This window comes from Oreochromis niloticus, linkage group LG15 (assembly GCF_001858045.2).
Source record: "Oreochromis niloticus isolate F11D_XX linkage group LG15, O_niloticus_UMD_NMBU, whole genome shotgun sequence".
In the NCBI taxonomy this organism is placed as follows: Eukaryota; Metazoa; Chordata; class Actinopteri; order Cichliformes; family Cichlidae; genus Oreochromis; species Oreochromis niloticus.
In genome coordinates, this window is record NC_031980.2 from 10,561,541 (window position 1) to 10,580,768 (window position 19,228).

The 19,228-nt window shown below is 40.6% G+C and overlaps 1 protein-coding gene across 3 annotated transcripts in view; it reads right to left on the reverse strand.

The window, feature by feature from the left end:
• Positions 1 to 148: 148 nt before the first annotated feature.
• Positions 149 to 19,228, reverse strand: part of wasf1 (WASP family member 1) — a 64,390-nt gene continuing 45,310 nt past the window's right edge. For 2 of the 3 annotated variants that reach the window (XM_025898885.1, XM_005454677.4), the window contains exons 5-10: positions 18,050 to 18,167; positions 8,412 to 8,468; positions 7,529 to 7,692; positions 5,274 to 5,453; positions 2,531 to 3,099; positions 149 to 1,807 (exon numbers count right to left, since the gene is read on the reverse strand). In XM_025898885.1, the coding sequence (XP_025754670.1) occupies positions 1,650 to 1,807; positions 2,531 to 3,099; positions 5,274 to 5,453; positions 7,529 to 7,692; positions 8,412 to 8,468; positions 18,050 to 18,167 (1,246 nt within the window). In that variant the 3' untranslated portion in view covers positions 149 to 1,649. The remainder of the gene's footprint in view (positions 1,808 to 2,530; positions 3,100 to 5,273; positions 5,454 to 7,528; positions 7,693 to 8,411; positions 8,469 to 18,049; positions 18,168 to 19,228) is intronic. The other variant, XM_019346097.1, reaches the window with a different exon arrangement.

The following is a 19,228-nucleotide window of genomic DNA, read 5'->3' on the forward strand; positions in this document are numbered from 1 at the left end:
TTATTAATTTCATTTTTAATCTGTATAGCACACTGAGAAATCATGGCTTGTGTTCAACCGTAATCAAATTAAGCTAACTCGGTTATTCTTTTACAAAGAACAGGACTCAGATCAAGCAACCTCAACAACAACAACAAACCCTGAAACATAACATTAGATTTTTATTAATTCAAGCAAACTGTTACAGTAAACAGTTACATAAGTTACATGGTATACAGTATTGATCCAATCTTTTTTTTCCTCTTTTTTTTCGTCCTTTCAACCCCCCCCCAGCCAAACATAGAAACAGCGAATTCATACAAGCGCAGGCAAGTAAGTAGTAACAGCACAATACATTCATCAACTCAACGATACGTTTTGTACGAACAATAAGGCAAGTAGAAGAAAAAAACAAAACGAACGAACGGAAAACGATGGCAGACATTTTCTTTCAAATGAGCCAAAACAAGGCAGAATGTAAGCTTCTTGTCCTACGCCTCAAACGGCAGTACTACGCAGAGCTGTAGTCCCAAACGAGGTAAGGCTTCCCGTTAGTGAGCAGTTAAACAGTAAAAGGGGATCTGAGAGAAAAGCTGCCATCAGTGACGTCAACTGGTTTGCATCTGGTGTCAGTCAGATTCCCAAAACTCGAAAAAGTTTCTCTCTGTACGCTGTTTTTTTTTTTTTTTTTTTTTTTTTTTTTGGATAAATCAGGGATAATAAGAGAGGCAGGTATTCTGATGTTTATCTACAGAATCAAGTTGCTTCCACTGTCCATTTCTGCAGCAGCGAGCGTGAGAAAATGAAGGGAGCTCCATATAAACAATGGCTTAGTGTTTCTCTTTGACAGCGCCTGATGTCAACAATAGCAGAAATGGATTGTAAGTGGATGGATATGCACACATGTGACCAAAGCAGCCATATGCTTTCCCCCATCATTTCAGCCATACAACAATTATCACATGACACAGCAACACAATCTTTTGCTTGTCCTTAGTGGTAAAGTCATTCCTGATAACAAAAAAAGTGTGTGTGGGGTGGGGGGGGGACGACAACCCAGCCGGTCAGGGTTTGATACTACTGGCCTGTTAAAACAAGTGTTTCAGTTGTACTAGGTAAATAAAAGATGATTAAAATAAAGCAGCATTCACTCAATGCCATGTTCAGCCACCAGGTGGCAAAACCATATTGGAGAACTAAAGATAGATGCAACATGCCTTCATTTGTTCTTTTCAAATTTCTTTGTTTGTGGTTTTTTTTTTTTCAACATCAAGGTACAGATAAGAAACAAAAACAAGTGGCTCTTCAAAAAAGTTATCTTCGTGTATACCAATAGTAAACATGAGGGATTTCATCACAAGAAATCCAGCCGAAACAAAGTCGCGTGGTAGGTGCAGAAGAATGAATAGGAAAAAAAGAGAGAGAAAAACTACTCTTGGAACACTAGAAAGACCGACAACGGCGACGTGGAGACCCTCCACTGAACACAAACCACAACGAGACAGACATATGACAAGATATAAACAAAAAAAAACAAAAAAGAGGAAAGGTGGTCGTAACGGTGTTTCCTTTCTTTGATGTCAAGGTGTGGAGTGCAGGGATGGGGTACTGCTGGAGGATGGGGCACCTCCATCCTCCCGGTATTCCTTCTGTTCTCTCCCTCGCCGCCGTCATTCCATCCAGTCGCCTTCGTCAAACTCGGACTCGTCCTCAGAGTCTGAGTATTCCACGGCGATGCGGCGTGACAGGATGGTGGCCACATCATTACCCACTCGCTCGTGCTTAGCCTCTTGTTCTCGCTGCTCCTCCACTTTTCGAAGCTGTATGCCTGCAGCAGGGAAACGGAGAAAGATGATCAAATATCATGGCTCCTGAAACTCCCGATTAGGATTATAACGACTACAGCAACAATAACTTAGATATAGATGAGTATTTATCCTGCTTTATTAAAATGTATTTATGTGAAATATTAAAAACAGGTCTCTGATTCGATTAATCTGAATGAAGCTGGATCTTAGAGACACAGTGTGACACTGTGAGCACAGCACCTGCTTCCACTTGCTATTCAAATCTGTTTGCAAGTGCCAGCCAATCAGAAGAAAGTTGGCTTAAAGGGAGGGGCAAGAGAGCTAAGAATATAGAGCTATACAGTAGATGAAACTGAATGCAAAGATAATCTAATAGAGACCAAGCTAGGTGTTCTTTTCTCTAACCATTTAGTGTATAAAATGATTCCTATGGTCCTAGAAGAGTAATGAAAAGGGCAGTAAACAAAAGAGTGGCATCTTCAAAGTTATTTCACGGCCTTCTTTTACAGATTTACATAAATACAGTTATCTATGATGTAAGATGAGAAAAGCGGCAAAGATTGGAGGAAGTTTTGCTTCAAGATAGGCTTAAAAATATCTGAATATAGTCTCTTATCACCACATGCAGAGCTGGCATTACACAATCTTTTCAAGATGTGGAGGCAGTTACGCTGCTACAATGAAAAAGTGGCCACAACACGGTTTTAAAGAACCATTTGCACATGCATTTGCAAACACTTCACCTTTTCTGATAGCCTCCAACAGGACGCTGCGTGCATCGCTGATGGGTGGCAGATTGGCTGGATGGTGCCTCTTGATCCCCATGTCGTGGATGGCGTGGGGGGGAGGGGAGGCCATGGCTCCTGCTGAAGGGAAGGCGGGCACAGGTGGTGGCCCTGATAGGCAGGGTGATGAGCTCCGCGCTCCTGGGAGGGGCAGGGGAGGTGGTGGCGGTGGAGGAGGCAGGATGGTGCTGTCTGACTGAATACCAGAGCCCGCGGATGGACCTTTGTCCAGGACCTGCTGGAAACGAGCTGGAGATGAGGAGTGGAGGGGAGGTGCCACGGGTGGAGGGGCTGGATGGAGAACGCCCGGGGCTATCTGGAGGGGAGCGGGCGGAGGCGGGATGGCTGGGGGCTGCTGCTGGACTGGTAGAGGAGGAATAGGAGGAGGAGTGCCGCGCAAGCCTGTGGAGGGTAAGGGTGGAGGAGGAGGGGGCAGAGGGGGAGGCGGAGGAGGAGGAGTGTTGGAGTTGTGGCCTGCTGTCCGGGCTGGAGACTGGGGTCTGCTGTCGGAAAAGCCCGAGCTGGAGCTGGAGGGAAGAAGAAACACGAATGAGGTGGAGACGTGGGTGGTGGGTCGGTGAGAGGGGTGCACTACTGCGGCTCGTTAAGCCTTTAAGAGTATCTGAGAAAACGCTCACCATCAGGTAAAAAGGAGGCTGGACTTTGGTCACCATGTGCTTCATGTGCAAAATTTGAGAGATAATTGAGGTAACTTCGACTTTTTCCACTTGGGAAGACGGTTATATGCCATAAATCCTCTCAAAACACAACACCCACCAAAACAGCTTGTATATAAACATGTGTACTTTAGTTATTTTTTTAATTAATAGCTTGACTTACAAAATATATGAAAACTGTATACAGCAATAGAGCTAATGATATGTAAACATGCCAAAATATTACGGTTCCAGTTTTCTGCAAATTGTCTAGTTTTCCTTTGGTAATGTTGATCATTTAAAAATTTGGACAGCAGTTCAGACAGCACATACATACAATCTCTGGCCACTTTGTTAGGTACACTTCAGTTCAACTGCTCATTAACACATCCAAAGACGTAACAGTATGACCGTGACATTGTCTCAGTGCATTGAACTACTGTATGCAGACAAGATCAAGATGATCAATCCGATGTTCAAGTTCAGAATGGGGAAGAGAGGAGAGAGGATCTGTTACGAGGAGATGAGTTTAACAAAAAAAAAAAAATTGAACTAGCAGGTTAGTCAAGCCTCAAAATTGACTAATTTTGCTCCACATTTTGCAGCGCTGAGTGTGATCAGCAGAAGAGCACATTCCACCTGGCAGGAACAGTCTAACACCAGGCTTTGCATTTTCCTAATTAAACTTTCTATGAAACTAATCTGACTCAGACTGCGAAAGAAGAACGCTGCTTATTTCCATGACATCCACCTTTTTAGCCTCAGACCATCTGTAGCACATCATGCCTAAAACCCCCCCCCCCCAAAACTCCAAAGTTATCTCTATCATCTGTCTGAATTTTTAAATCTGTCACCGACAAATGCACGTGCGCCAAGTAAAAACGGAAAGCCCGACTATTGTAACGACAGAAACTGCCTGTTCACAAAAGGCGCATGTCAACAGCCGAGTTTGTTTTGTTCTTATCTTTTCAATTAAAAATGTGCAGCAATGCGTCAGAAGCAGCTGCTGGGAGTGTGGAAGTAACCATACCTACAGCTGCTTTGTGAAATTACAGAGTTGTCGCAGGAGCATGGATAGAGTGACGAGGCCAAAGTATTTCCACTTCACTGTCAGTTCAATAAATTAGAGGTTAAAGATCACTGAGCAACCGGCTTATTGTAACTTGCACATTAAAAACAAGAGTGTGAATAACACTGGCCGTTCACTGATGCCGAACCTGCGTGGGTTGGTACACCACTAACACTGCGACACAAAGAGGAATGTGTCCACAATCAATCCTCCTCCTGTGGTGAAGGAGAAGGGGGGAAAAAAAAAGGCACAGCAGGAGGAAGAGAAGACAGAGGAAAAAATAAAGTGTGGAGTGCTTCCTCTCAGGACAGCAGCACTACTTAATGTGCTGTAGTAAAGGAAAGTTTTCAGAGGAGGTGAAGCGAGAAAATGAGATACGATGGAACATGGTGACGGGAACTTTTAAAATGGCAAAAAAAAGAAAATCAGCAAGAATTAAAGGTCAGAATAAAGTAAATAAAAGAGCAAGAGGAGAAGGCAGATGCAAGGGCAAGTGCAAAAAAGAAAAAAGAAAAAAAAAAGAAATCAATGCGAGATTTCTCCAGTGTTACCTTAATCATTCCCTCTGATCTCTTCATCCTTTCAAAAACAGTTACATAAGCGGCCAATATGTGCAGCAGAAAAACAACCTGTAATATGTTCAGTGGCCTTAACACACACCTGATCCTGCCCTTCAACAAGCCTTTTTCTTATTTTACTTCATCTTTGTTCCACACACTCTCAAACCACACATCCATCACTTCTTGTGTGGTCCATCAGTAAGAAACTCTTCAGAACCAGTAATTGAAGGCCGATCTCTGATACTGACAGATGTGTATGAGAAAATGAGATAAACAAGGCTAAGAGATGTGGAGGGAATCACAGTAGTTACAGATAATTCTTTAGCGCTGTTTTAAACTGCTTGAAACACCTATTTATATTTTAGGTGTAGGTGAGAGCCAGAGCAACAGAGTGAAAAGTGAGGCTGATGACCCACCTGATCACAGAAGGTGGCTTTATCTCTCCCAGTGGGTGCATAGGAGGTGGCGGCGGTGGAGGGTCGTGAGGTCGGGAATACATTCTGTCCCCTGTACGGTTAAGCAGTTCGTTCATCTGAGTGTAGGGCAGCGCCGCCAGTGAGAAGGGCCCGTCCAAATGCTCCATGTACAAATGAGTCCTGAGCAGAGAAACACGTTTTATTTTTCACAGTCATTCAATCACACTGTGTTTGGTTCAGCTGTGAGTCTTTGTGTGTGTGTGCAGTTTTGTGTTCTCATCTGTCAGATCATGTCACTTAAACAAAACCTCACACACTCTGGGTAGGTAGAGGTGCTTTATATAGAACTGAGGTATGTTTCCCAATAATTTTACCTTGTGTGTGTAGAATATTTGTAATGTATTTAAAAAAAAATAAACAAGAAAAACAAACACAAACCAAACTCACACACAAAAAACAGACGGTATAGTAATTATCTTTACTGTGGAGTTTAGGATTGAACACACAGCGCTAAGACTGTCTGATGATCAGAAATTATGTGGTAATTGGGTCATGGAATTCACAAATTTTCATAGGTTTCTGAGTCCAGTAATCGTAGCCAGCAACACTTAAGAATACAATGCAAAAGTCCTGAGCAACACCTCATTTAAGTTTTCCCTAAATTTGAAAGTCGATATTTAGTATGACCACCTTTATTCTCCAGCACAGCCTGAACCTTTCTGGTCATTTCTTTAAGTAGTCTTCAGGAATAGTTCTCCAGGCTTCTTGAAGGACATTCAGAGCTCCTCTTCAGATGTTGGCTGCCTTTTGTTCTGTTCTTTGTCAAGAAGACCCCACATTGCCTTAATAATGCTGAGGTCCAGGACCAGTATGCTTTTACTGTATTGGTAGTGTGTTTGGGATCATTTTCATGCAGAAAAATGACAAATTGTTTTCACTCAGAGACCATCTATATGGTCTTGTATGGGGGATCAAAATCTGATATGAACATTTCTGTGTTCATAATTCCATCAATTTTGACAAGATCTCCAAAAACACTGGCTGAAACGCAGCCCTAAATCATGACAGAGCCTCCACTGTGTATTACAGATGGCTGTTGTGCCTTTCTCCTGATCTCCATACTGATGATGATCTGAAAATCATCAAAAAATGTGGAATCGTCTCCACGTGAAACTTGTTGTTCAGTTGGCATACCTGAGCAGTGAGTGGCTTCTTGACCAACTGAGGGTTTAGGTCCATCTCTCAGGTCCTGAGTCCAGTCTTTGCAGGATTTTTTTTCTTAGAACAATTTTTAACTCTGCTGGGAATAGTTTTGTAGGCCTACCACATCTTCATTTCCCCTCCACTTGTCTAGTTTCCTAATTTTAAGGACACTAAGCCTGAAGAACTATTGCTCAAGATCTCTTTTTTTTAAATGTATGAGGATGGCTGGCTTCTTTTAATCAAAATATTTTTTTAAAAATGACGTGTGGCAAGACCTGCGCTCAGTATGTTCTTTAAGGTCGTGTTTATGGTTTCTTCTGGCCATTACAAAGATCTGGTCACACAATATACATATACACATAAAAACAAGTAAGTAATAATAAGTTAAGAGCACTTTTCATAAAACAAACGCATTCTCACTGGTCACAAAAGTATACAGTTCCTGTTTCCATTTCTCAGAAGTTTAGACTATTTTTTATTCACAAGAATGAATTTCTGCTACAATTATTCTGTTGACAATGCCGTCGCGGTCTAGGTGAGTGCCCATCAAAAGACACTGTTATCCACAACATCGTAAATCAAACGCCGACAACCACATCTATGGTCCGACGCCGTGGGATCCATTTGCTTGAAATCCATTCTCATCAGTGCTCGCAGAAAAGATTTTGTGTCAGCTATCCACGCTACTGACAAATCCAACAAAACTACCAATTTGCATAAAATGTTTTCTTATTAATCACATTGACTGGCAGGGAAATTACTGAACACGAGTGGCACTGCAGCTCTGAGGCACAATAAAAGCAATCACAACTGTGAAGGACCTTAATCATCCCTTTTGTGGCAGCATTTCCCCAGTGCCACAGAAGTGTAAATTGCGTGAACAGATTCTCTGTGGATAGGACACTATTTATTTTTGTACATTTGATTGATTTCATCCTGCAGATGAATCCGTTTTTAACAAGTTTTTCAGATTTTCAGCTCCCATGATGTAATGTGCATGTTATTTCCACCGGGTGACACCTGACTAACTAGCGCCGACCACCTTCACTCACCTGTTGTCGTGATAACCCGCAGATCCGTTGGCCTCTCTGTGTTTGTCTTCAGGTAAGTCCTGGGCCAGCTCTGCCCCCAGTGCCAGTTTCTGCCACTCCTTCTTACGATCGTGAGGTGCTCGCGGTATCTTCTCCGGCTCGTGTGGACGGTCGATCGCCTTCAGCTTTAGAAGAGGAGGCGAAGGCGGTGACGGGGATGGAGGGGCATGGAATAGTTAAAAGGAATAATGGGAAGTGATGGATGAATCCACAAGAGGTGTTTTGGGGATGACAATGAGGATGACAGTGGAAGTAAAAGAGCAGGAGACAAAAAATAATATTGCCATTAAATATATTTTCCAAAACTGATGAAGGATTGTTAAACATTTGAACGACAGAGCTTGAAAATTACAGTCAAGATTTATCAATGCAGAAGTAGAAAGAAGCGTTCACACACTCAAACAACCAAATCCAAAACTTAATAACTGATCCAAACTGTCCCTCTTTGTAATTTACTTTAAGGTGCCAAATAAACATCAACCTACCACAGCAGTCTTAACAATATCTGTGCTTTCTAATCATCTTAAACTTAAAAGCACACTTTTTTAAAGGGGTAGCGCTTCACAGAAAATACTGCATCACACAAGCTTGGGAGCAGGGAGTGCTCATTGACTGACTCAATCAAATTGCGGTAAATATTTTTTTCCAAAGCTTAAAAGTCTATAAAGAAAGATGGGTAATATTTTGTGACAATCTCGTGCCCATCGTCAAACAGCAATCCCTGACTCCCAGATTTCAGCATGACTGATTTGCAACAGAGGAAAGAAACAGCAGCAAGCTGCTGAGGCAGAGGATTGTTCTTTTTTTTTTTTTTTAATCAAATAATCGCTGTTTTTTCACATACCTGCCCTGGAAGGTCTAAGTACCTATAGACCTGATCATACATGCGGGGGTCCTGCAACTACAAGAACAAAAACAAAAACCACAAGAGAAGCACCAGGGGTGAGGGGACGGGGTTCAAAATAATCAACACGGCACAGGATTGAGCACAGCGCTGCTGCACACAGTCAACGGGGACAAAAACAGAGTGGGCGGTGAGAAGTAGGACAAAAGGGAAAGAGGGGGGGGGGAAAAGTGCTGTTAAACAGAAAAATGACAACGTGCACAGCGCGGGGGACGTCACAATGGCACGCAAAGACCCACACACACACACACACAACCACACACACCCACGGTGAATATAACAGAGCGCCGCTTCATCCCAAACAGACAGACTAAGGCAGAAAAGGAGAGATCTCACTGGAATGGGGGGAGCAAATCTACAAAGGTGTGTTTCTACATGCGATGCACAGCAACAACCCACACTGGAGAATGACATGCAAAACAGAAATGCACACACTCATGCTAGCCAACCCAAAACAATGAGAGAGCAGATTATATTAAAGAAGGGCAATAAAAACATAAAGGGGACTTTTCACAGTTAATCTAAATATAAAGATATGCATGAAAACACTTTACAATCTTTAGTCAACTTAAACCAGCTAACAATATAAATCAATGTGAAAAATAATTCTCAACGCTAAACATAGACAACTGTAATAAAAACAAACTTACGAACTAATAAAAGAAAACTTATTTATTCTGCAAAAACTGGATAAAACAAGTGAGTTTGGCTTTAAATATTATGCTTCTACTTTCTAACTTCTTGTGGTGCTCAGCTTATTTGCTTTTATTAAGGACATGCATGTAAATTTTCACAAATATATTTACAGTCGACAGCTGTGCATACCGTACATCTTAACCGATACACCATTAACTTCAGTTTGCAATTAAGAGTGAACAGCATATTGGTTCGGGGACTCTTTTCAGCTGCTGGTCTATACACAGCTGGCGCTTTGGAGAATATTTACAGTATGTGGGAACAATTGTGTTCACGATAACGAGGGATCATGCCAGCCAGTACAAGTGCATCATGTGGCTGTGATTTAAAGAGTTTTACAAGAACAGGGGGGAGGACTGCAGCACAGGAACACTGTTTTTTAAGGCTACACAGACAATACCTGTTAGTGGGATGATTTATGATGCATTTTTTGTGCCTTTTTTTGACATTAAGACAAAAAAAGAAAGCACAGACGTGCTTGTGTGTTAGTAATTTAACAAGACATATTTGTGCTGATTATAAAAACACAATCAGTTTCAAATAAAACAATTACAACACAAGCCGATATTCAGTTAGGGTATCAAACAATACCAAACAGGGGTGGGTGGGTGTGTGTGTGTGTGTGTGTGTGTGTGTGTGTGTGTGTGTGTGTGTGTGTGTGTGTGTGTGTGTGTGTGTGCGCGCGCGCGTCTCCATTCCCAAGGAAATATTACAAGGTAAGGTAAAGGGAGGTACTCTGAAATACAATTCATCCAACACTGACACTCCGTTAAAACTAATACTAATCAATTTCTTCTATGTCACATGTATCCTTAAGGGTTCCCCACTATACTCATTCGATAAGTGTGTGTGTGTGTGCTCAGATGAAGCATGTTGGCTGAGAGGTGACAGGTTGTGGACAGCATCTCCTCTGGTTTGGTTAAATGATGCTGATTTTGTTCGCTGAGAGAATAAATTCCAACTCTAATGCACATTGATTCGTTTCTGAATCATCGTGGCCTATTATCCCTGATGAGGCATCGACTGAAGAAAAGCATCTCCGTTTAAACACACAGAGTCAGACACACAACCGCCTCCTCCTCTGCTTAAACACATTAATATATCTTAACTAAAACTTTATTATTTATTAGGTTGTCAAGGCCTTTTACCGTGTCTAAGCTGCGCGGGGCCTCTAAAATCCAGCTGCAATCATCGAATCAGTGATGAGTTTTACTTTTCCTAAACTCGGCTTCCTGCAAGGTTTTCAGTTTTAGTGTCGTGGCAATGTATGAAGAAACATTAAATAACACTTGAAATAAAAATAAGCTAATGTACTATAAAATTCCATCAATGGGTCTATAGACTATAATGAGTGAATTTTTGTTTTAATGACATAAGAAGAAGGGTTGGCAGGAAGGACAGGTGGCAGTCAAACGTATAGTGTGAGACAAACCGTCCATCAAACAGAGTGATGGCTTTAATGCTGTAGTGCAGCAATCAATGTGAAAATAAGTTTTTGTTAATGGAGGGGAAAATAGATTAGACAGTGTTCGTACAAGAGAGAAAATTAGACTTTTTTTCTGTGAGCGTGTGTGTTTGTAAGCATGCATGTGTGAGTCACAGCTGTTATATATATATATAGCTAATTTTCAATGGGCTGTGTGCCTCTGCTAGGTCGTCATCTTTCATCTGAATGGACTGGTACTGGCAGAGGAAGTGCCGAAGTGTGTATATGCAACACAGCGGTTATAGATTTATTTTATATACAGACTGTATTCCTGTGTCCAGACAGTTATACACACTACAGGCATGTGCGATCATTTGTGCGTATAGTTTAAACTGACAGACTCAGCAGAATCGTGGCTATGTAACCCCCCCTCCCCAACCCCCATCACAGGAATGCCCACAGAGGCATTCAACCACTGCTGACAATAACGCTAACCTCTCACAATATGCACACATAGCTGCTGCTGCTGCTGATCTTTGTAAGATAAACCATTTGGATGCAGATTCTTAATGAAGCCTCATGCCAATACTGAAATAAAGTCCTAGCAAGGTGAAGAAGGCTCAAAAATAGCATGAAATATGAAAAGTTACTGCAACAAAAGCAAATGTCTTCCTGTATAATGCACTCTGACATATGCAGTGTGCTTTTGTAACAATCCAAGCAGAAGACGTCCCGCTTCATATGTCCTTTAGTGTTAGTTTGACCAAACCACAAATCAAAAGACATGTGCAGGTATGTCAAAAACACTACAGACTACCACACAGGTAAGTTACTGCTCTGAGTTGTTTTGCAGTTAGTATACTGAGTTCTCAGCGCTGTATCCCAAATTCCTTATTTTCAAAAGGTGTGCACTGACATGCCTACAGGTATGGCTTGAAATTATTCATATTTAAACTCAAACAGTACTCATTTTTTTCATGTCATTGTTCATTGCTCATCGTTAGACTGCACTAAAGATGTAAACATAGAGTATTTTAAATGTTCTAGAAACACACAAAAGATGTTTTACTGAGCAGCATACTGTGTGGTTTTTGAAACTTGCAGTTTGGCATGTTAAAGCCACAGCTGTATGTATTTAAAGCACATGTAACCACAGGCTATGTTTAAAATTTGAGTTTTGTCATCTGCCTTTTTTGTAGATTGTTTTTCTTAAACAGAACTGGGATGCAGGTAAGTGTTAGAGGGTTGTTAGTGATGGGCTTCAGGTGGACAGCTCACTTGCCCAAAGCAAACCAGAGGGGGGAGTGGAGAAGTGGGAGGATAGAGAGGGCTGCAGGCCACTGCAAAGCAGAGCAGATGCTCTGGTGGAGGTGGAGAGAGGACAAGGGAGAAGCTCTTACCTCTGGGGGAGTAAGGGAGGGAGGAGGGGTTTCAGAGAGGACTCTTATAAGGCTCTTGGGACACACAAGATAAGGCATTTCCAGCTGCACAGAGTTAGATAAAGATTCAGAAAATAATGTAAAAGCAAAGGTAGAGAAGAACAAGGACAGTGGAAGCTAGATCCTGAAGCAGGACCTTGACTGCGCTTTACTGTTAAAACATTACTTGCTTTATGCTTTACATAGTATTAGCACTTAGCTCAAAATTTAAGCTAAAATGGAATCAAAAAGCTGTAAATTGACTATAGACAAGCTGAGTTCATATAAATATAGCTAGTAAATTGGGGTAAGAATACTGTAAATGCACTGTCTGCTTGTCTCTTTTTTGCTTATTAGCCATTGTTGGTATTGCAGTAACAAGCTATGAAACTAACACAGCTCCACTAGCTTGCAACAAGCCATAAGAGCAACAGAAGGTGGTGTACTGTTATGAGGCAGGCGGCAGAATTATGCCTTGCATTATAGGTGCAGATGTCTCCTCTACATGTGCCGTAGTATCACAGAAATTCGATTGGAAATCAACAGTTTTTCATACCAGTCTCCTAAAGCAAAACATCTGAATAGTTAAGGCTGTCTAGCATGTATGCAACAGTGACTGCAATGTCGTTTCAGAGTCATTACATTTACTCTGGATGACTTAAGCTTCATGAGAACCTGAAAACAGTCACAGATCTGCAGCTGCATTATCAGTTGGTGAGCAAAAAAGTAAAGGACGACATTGTCAGTGGAGACAAAGTGATTTTTCTATATCATGTGTTACAAAAAAAAAAAGAGCCATTCCAGTCCCACTCAGGAACAAATGCTAGAACTGCCCACTATTAAGCAACCAATACCCACTGGTATTTATGAGAACTGGGAGCCATGTGACAATCTCCAAAAAAAAAAAAAAAAAAAAAATTGTATTCCTGCTTATAGGGAAGTATTTAAAATTGGGGGGGAAAAACATCAATAGATTTCTGCCCGAGCCACGAGTGCTTTAATGAGACAGGAATAGCAGAGGAAGAGCAAAGGGGACTCTTCACAAAGGTGATTCAGATGCTGGAGATCTCAATGCCTAGTGGACCCAAACACTGATCTCAAAGAGAAACACACGCTTTCAGTCTTTCTCTCTGTTCCTTTTCTTCTCATTCGCTGAGACTTTCACCCTCTGTTTCCTCTGACTAGCTCAGCACATAGTCTACTGCTAATCCACTGAGGCTAACACAGAGGCTAATGAGATTAGGACACTGAAGGTTTCTTCCCCCCTCTCTCTGCCATATGCTGCTTTTCATTTATCACTGGCTTCAAGCTGGCTGGGCCTGTGAATACCACAATTTGTTAAATGTGGCTTCAGTCCAATGATTAGTGATGTGACCATGTAAGAAAATAGTTTTTGAATGAAGAAGATTAAATACAGTGCTGGGAAAAAGTATTTTCCCCATTCCGGAATCCCTTTTTTGGCATATTTGTGACACTTACATGTTTGAGATCATGAAAAAAATAATAATATTAGTTAAAGATAACACAGATTTAATAGAAAATGTAGTTAATTAATGAAATCATCATTTATAAAGTGGGAAAAAAACCCACAAAAAACTATCCGAACCTACCTGGCCCCAAGCGAAAAAAATAATTGCTCCCTAAACCTAATAACTGGTTGTGCCACCCTTGGCATCAAGAACTGCAATCACTTTCACATTGCTGTGGAGGAAGTTTTGTCCACTCTTCTTTGCAGAATTATGTTAAGTCAGCCACATAACTGTTCATTCCAAAGCATCTCAATCTGATTTAAGCCCAGACTTTGACTACCACTTCAAAACCTTTTTGTTTTCTTGAGCCATTCAGAGGTGGATTTGCTGGTGTGTTTTGGATCATTGTTCTGCTGCATAGCCCAAGTGTAATTGAGCTTCAGGGCATGAACTGAAGTGTTGACATTTTCCTTCAGGGTTTTCTGGTAGAGAGCAGAATTCATGGTGCCATCAATTACAGCAAGTCCTGAAGCAGCAAAGCAGCCCCAGATCATCACACAGCCACCACCATGTTTGACTGTTGGTGCGATCTTTTTATGAAATGCTGTGTTAGTCGTAACGGTACTAAAACCTTCCAAAATATGTAACTTTTATCTCATCAGTCCAAATATATTATTAAGTCTTGGGGATGATCTAGATGGGTTTTTTTGGGCAAATATGAGACGAGACTTTGTGTTCCTTTTGGTCAGCAGTGGTTTTCTCATTGGAACTCTCTCATGGACGAGAGAGTGCCCAGTCTCATTCTCGTTGTTGAATCAGGAACTCTGATCCTAACTGAGGCAGGTGAGGCCTGCAGTTCTTTAGATGTTGTTCTGGGTTCTTTTGAGACCTCCTGGATGAGCTCTCGACATGCTGTTGGACTAATTTTGGTAGGCCAGCCACCCCTGGAAAGGTTTGTCACTGTTCCAAGGCTCTCACTGTGGTTCATGGAGTCCCAAAGCCTTAAGAATTGCTTTGTACCCCTTTCAAGACTGATACATGTCAGTGATTTTGTTTCTCAGCTTTTTCTTTGAATCATGGCATGATGTGTTGCTTTTTGAGCTCTTTTAGCCTACATCACTTTGTCAGACTGGTTCTATTTAAGTGATTTCTTGATTCAACAGGGCTCACAGTAATCATGCCTGGGTGTAGCTAAATAAAGGAAGTAACATCCTATTATTCCCACACCTCAGTTTTCAGCTTTCAGCTTTCAGGCAGTTTTCTGTGTTCTTACTTTTAATCATTCCTTCAGCTTTCACATGCTGTTACCACATTTTACACGACCGTGAATGTGACCTTTCAAGTAGCCTTAAAAGATATTTAACTTGTAAGGAACTTCCACACTATTCATTCTTTTATATAACTTTGTCTTGATTCCTTCTTTGATTATTCTTAATAACAACCCTTACAAATTGAGTTCATTCTAGCACTGACATTTTAAAAACAGGAGACATCAAGGTTGCTCAAGAAACTGACCATTTACTTTAATAAATATCAGAAATGTAATGTAAATTAAAGAGGAGAAAAAAAGAGGTACTGCTTAAGGCGCGTGTTTAACATTGATATCGGTTTCATTATTCTGGCCACTGATCTATGATGGATGTCCTTGTTGTTACTTTGTTCAAGGAGTTATTCAGTCCCAGCCTTCAACATCCTGAGCTGAAATACTATATGTAATTTTTTTTCATTTTTTGTAGTTTAAGAAAGAATGCAGACGTGACCGCATCAGCTAAACTGAGTCTGTTTGAAAAGTACAATAATTCAAAATAACCACTATACAATATATGCATCAGAAGGCTTCTATGTTTAAATATCTGTGATGGCAAGGAAAACTATTTACTGACTTTTAGTGTGGATTAATTCTCACAGCAAAAATAAGCGGACTGCATGTAATTTTTTTCAAATTTAGGACTAATTGCAAGTAGCTCTGGTGACCAATTTTTATCTCAAGGCTTCCAACGAGCACAGGTCAACTAGTGTGAAGCAACCTGCCTTCAGTCGCAATCTGACTCAAACTGACTCCAGATTATCACTGTATTGATATACAAAGGTTGGTGGCAGTAATTTTGGTTGTGTCCTAGTCTCCAGCCACCACCTTCACTAGTGTGACTGCGGCCTAGATATACTGTTTTTATGTTATTATAACATGTTATTTAAAATTAATGTAAAATGAAAAATTAGAACTTTTGCAGGTTCAGTTTTAAAAAAAAGAAAAAAAGAAGTTTAAGGTTTAAGAGTTTTTTCTTTACAGTACAACTGCATCTGCTACTCCACTTTTGTTTACTAAAAACTATGGCGTTCACACCAGATTACCATTAAGGTCTAGAGCAGTACATATATGACAAGAAAAGCCATCAAACAAAAAACTAAACTAAAGAAATAAGACGAATTTAAAAATATAATTCGAGATAAACAACACAGCTGCTGCAGCCAGAGCCCAGAAGCATAAGCGTAATGTCTTAGTATCGCTGCATCATCATTAAGAATATATCTGACTTTAATTAAAATTGTGTATCCATTAAATAAATGTGTTATTTAGATGGATTCTTCTGGCGTGTAAGATAGTTCTAGGCTTAAGCTGCAGTGTTAAATGATGTAAAGAAAATTATTTAAACTATTAAGTAGTCTTACAAATATTTTATAAGGCCAATGAGTGACCTATAAAGGTTTAGTGCCTTTTGATTTAGGATTAAGTAGCTATAGATAAAAGCTATTTAATTGTTGTATATTTCAGTTGCTTGCAGCTAGTAACGAAGAAAAAAAGGAAGCACTTAGCACAAGTTTCTATCTAATAACTGATGCTTATGATACAAAGCAAAACAATTTACACAGTCTAGCTCCATAGAGGCTCTTATTATCCACACAGCCCCAAATTATAGTCACTTTGTACATGTTGATCTGTTACCTTGAACAAAGTGAACCACCCTTTAAACCCAGGGTTCAACTTGAAGCTTCCCGGCTAATTTAATGTTAATGTTGTCAGAAAAAAATAATTAGATTTTGAGGAGCAAAGCGTCTGCAAATTTCTGAATTTTCTTGTGAAATTATAAGATGAAGTATCAATGGTAAACATAATTACAGCTACAAATGCATAAGCACGCACACACACACACACACACACACACACCGAATCCCATGACTGAGAGGCCCATTAAGATGATGTGGCAGAACCACTCAATCAGCAAATTGATGAAGTGTAAAGTTATCAAAGATCTACACCCTGAATTTATGTGTGTATATGCGAGTGCTTTTTCTATCCTTAATCTTTTCAATGAGTGATTCTGCATGCTTCCGGCACACATGCATGCACGCACACCTTCTTTGAGCCATCTTTGTCCTGGTTCTCAATGTGACCATGTATCCACTTTACACAAACCACCATATATGTTTGTGTAATACCTCTATTCCTCCATATATCCGGTCCTCCCTATGAATGTCTTTAAGGCCTTTCCATGGGGTCTGTTTAAGTGCCAGTGTGGTGAGAGGGAAATGAACATGGCTTTACAAGCTGAGCCCACCCGGAGCTTTAATTAGAAGGAAATCATTGGAATGAGCTCTGGCTGCAAGCGGTCATATCAGCCTAACCCTCTGGAGCAAATAAGCTTTACCTAATGTTGCATGTTGTAGCTTTCTGTTTCATTTACTGCTTAAAAAAAATGTGCACACAGACTAGTAAACAACCATAAATATCACTACAGTTACTCTTATTCTCTCAATTCTCCAACTAATTCTCGGCAAAACTTGTCCTCTGTGCGTCATTCCCACAATCATTAAAAACCTCATAACCAGCAAATTATATCCTCAGTGTTCACATAAACCCTCAGCAGAAAATCTCTCTTTACTCCTCAGTGACGTGATTGTAATGAGCTTTGATTGACTGCGAGGGGGCAAAATGGGGAGCATGCACCACTTCCCACGCAGGAAAATGCAAGCTGGTGCTGATTAGAGCTCCTGATGCTGAGGGTGGGAAACCCCTCGGTTTGAGTTGGGGGGTCATAACTCAGCACTTGGCGAGGAAGAGGGGCTAACCAAAGCCGCATAATTTAATTTGTCTGTGTAAATATATTGAAAAAAAACAAAAAAACAAACTCAGATTGCAAATGCTTATAGATATTCCTCATGAGGCTACGAGTGACTGTTTATTTGTGGAGAAGAAGAGACGTGACGCACAGCGCAGGGGCAACTGAAGACCAGATGCTCCCATTAATTAGATGTAATGATCACACAAGCAATAACTAAGAGGGCTGACAGAGGGAAGAGTTTATAATCTATGAGTGGTGACTAATTAACTCATTTGGATGTGTGGTATAAAGCCAGACCTCTGAATCTATTAGTGAATCACCCTGCCAGTTTATTCAAGCAGGACAGATCAATCTGTATCTGTGAAGCCTCTTCGCTCTTCTACTCGCTAACCTCCGTGTGCTGCTGGCCGTCATAAACGCCTCCGTCTACGGCAGTGCACTCGTAAGCTGCTGCGTGAAAAAGCAATAACGCAGCCAAACCTGTGCTTTTTAATTCTTCTAGACTTACCTTCTGTTTCCGCCTCTCCTTCCTCTTGTCCTCTGTGTCTTGAAGCATCTTTTCTCTCCACAGGTCAAAGAAATAGGATGGATTGGTGTAGAACTTTAGACCCTCCTTTCCATCATCTCTGTAGACGAGCAAAAGAAACCAAGGAATCTGAGATTCATGATTAGCAAATTTCAAATTAAAGCTCATTTATTTTCCTCTGAAACCCTGTTGGAGTATGTAACCTTTCATTTTTTTAAAAAGAAACATCACTTTCTAAAGATTATTTTCATTTTCCGCGAATCTGCTCACTAATTACTGGATTAAACATTTGATCTATTAAACACAGTGAAAGCTTTTAATGTTTTCCTCTCCTTAATTTTACTAAGACAACACAAGACCAATTAAAGCAGAATATTCTAATGTTTAAGGAGGTAAAAACCAAAAAATATTTTGCCATCCACTCCTGAAAACTGTGACCCAAATATCAAAATACTTGCAGGTTTTATTTTTATATCTCCTGAATAATTGTTTCAGTGCTTCACAGTGTAGGCTGGGAAGAGTGAGAGGAGGCACAAGACAAACTGCAACAAAAAGTCATTATTCTGATTTATTTGCTTTTTTTTTTATGAAGAGTTTCCGAAAATGCGGGAGCTGCAGAAGTTGAACATCACTGAAACTCAAGAGCAGGGGATGAAAAAGGAGGGTAATGTTTATTTGCTTGTGACCCTGCTCGTGTTTGTCTCTGTGACAACAAGCACTTGTTATGAATAATAACTAATGGTGTGTGTTATCATTCATTCCCAATTCAACTCTCATTCTCTTTCTGAATTCCTCAGTAGCATTACAGAAGGGCACAGTGGCTCGTGGTCACTGGGCGAGATCAGTGCTGCGAGTATAAGGAGGGAAACATAACGGGACATCTGACAGATGCAGGTAGTTATCACATAATATCATTTCCTCTTGACAAGGAAGTAATCATACACAGATGCCCCCAACATGCCACCTGGAAATGCCATTTGATATCAGTATGGGGTACGACTAATTTGCCCTGCTGATGTCTTTGTCCAAATAATTTCCAAAAATCTTTCACTGGTGTTTAAATCATCCGTCCGAAATGTTTTCAAAATAGCATGCTAGTAAACATGGAATCTTTCTGGCATGTAGTCACCAATGACTCCAAACACTACTACTACTATTACT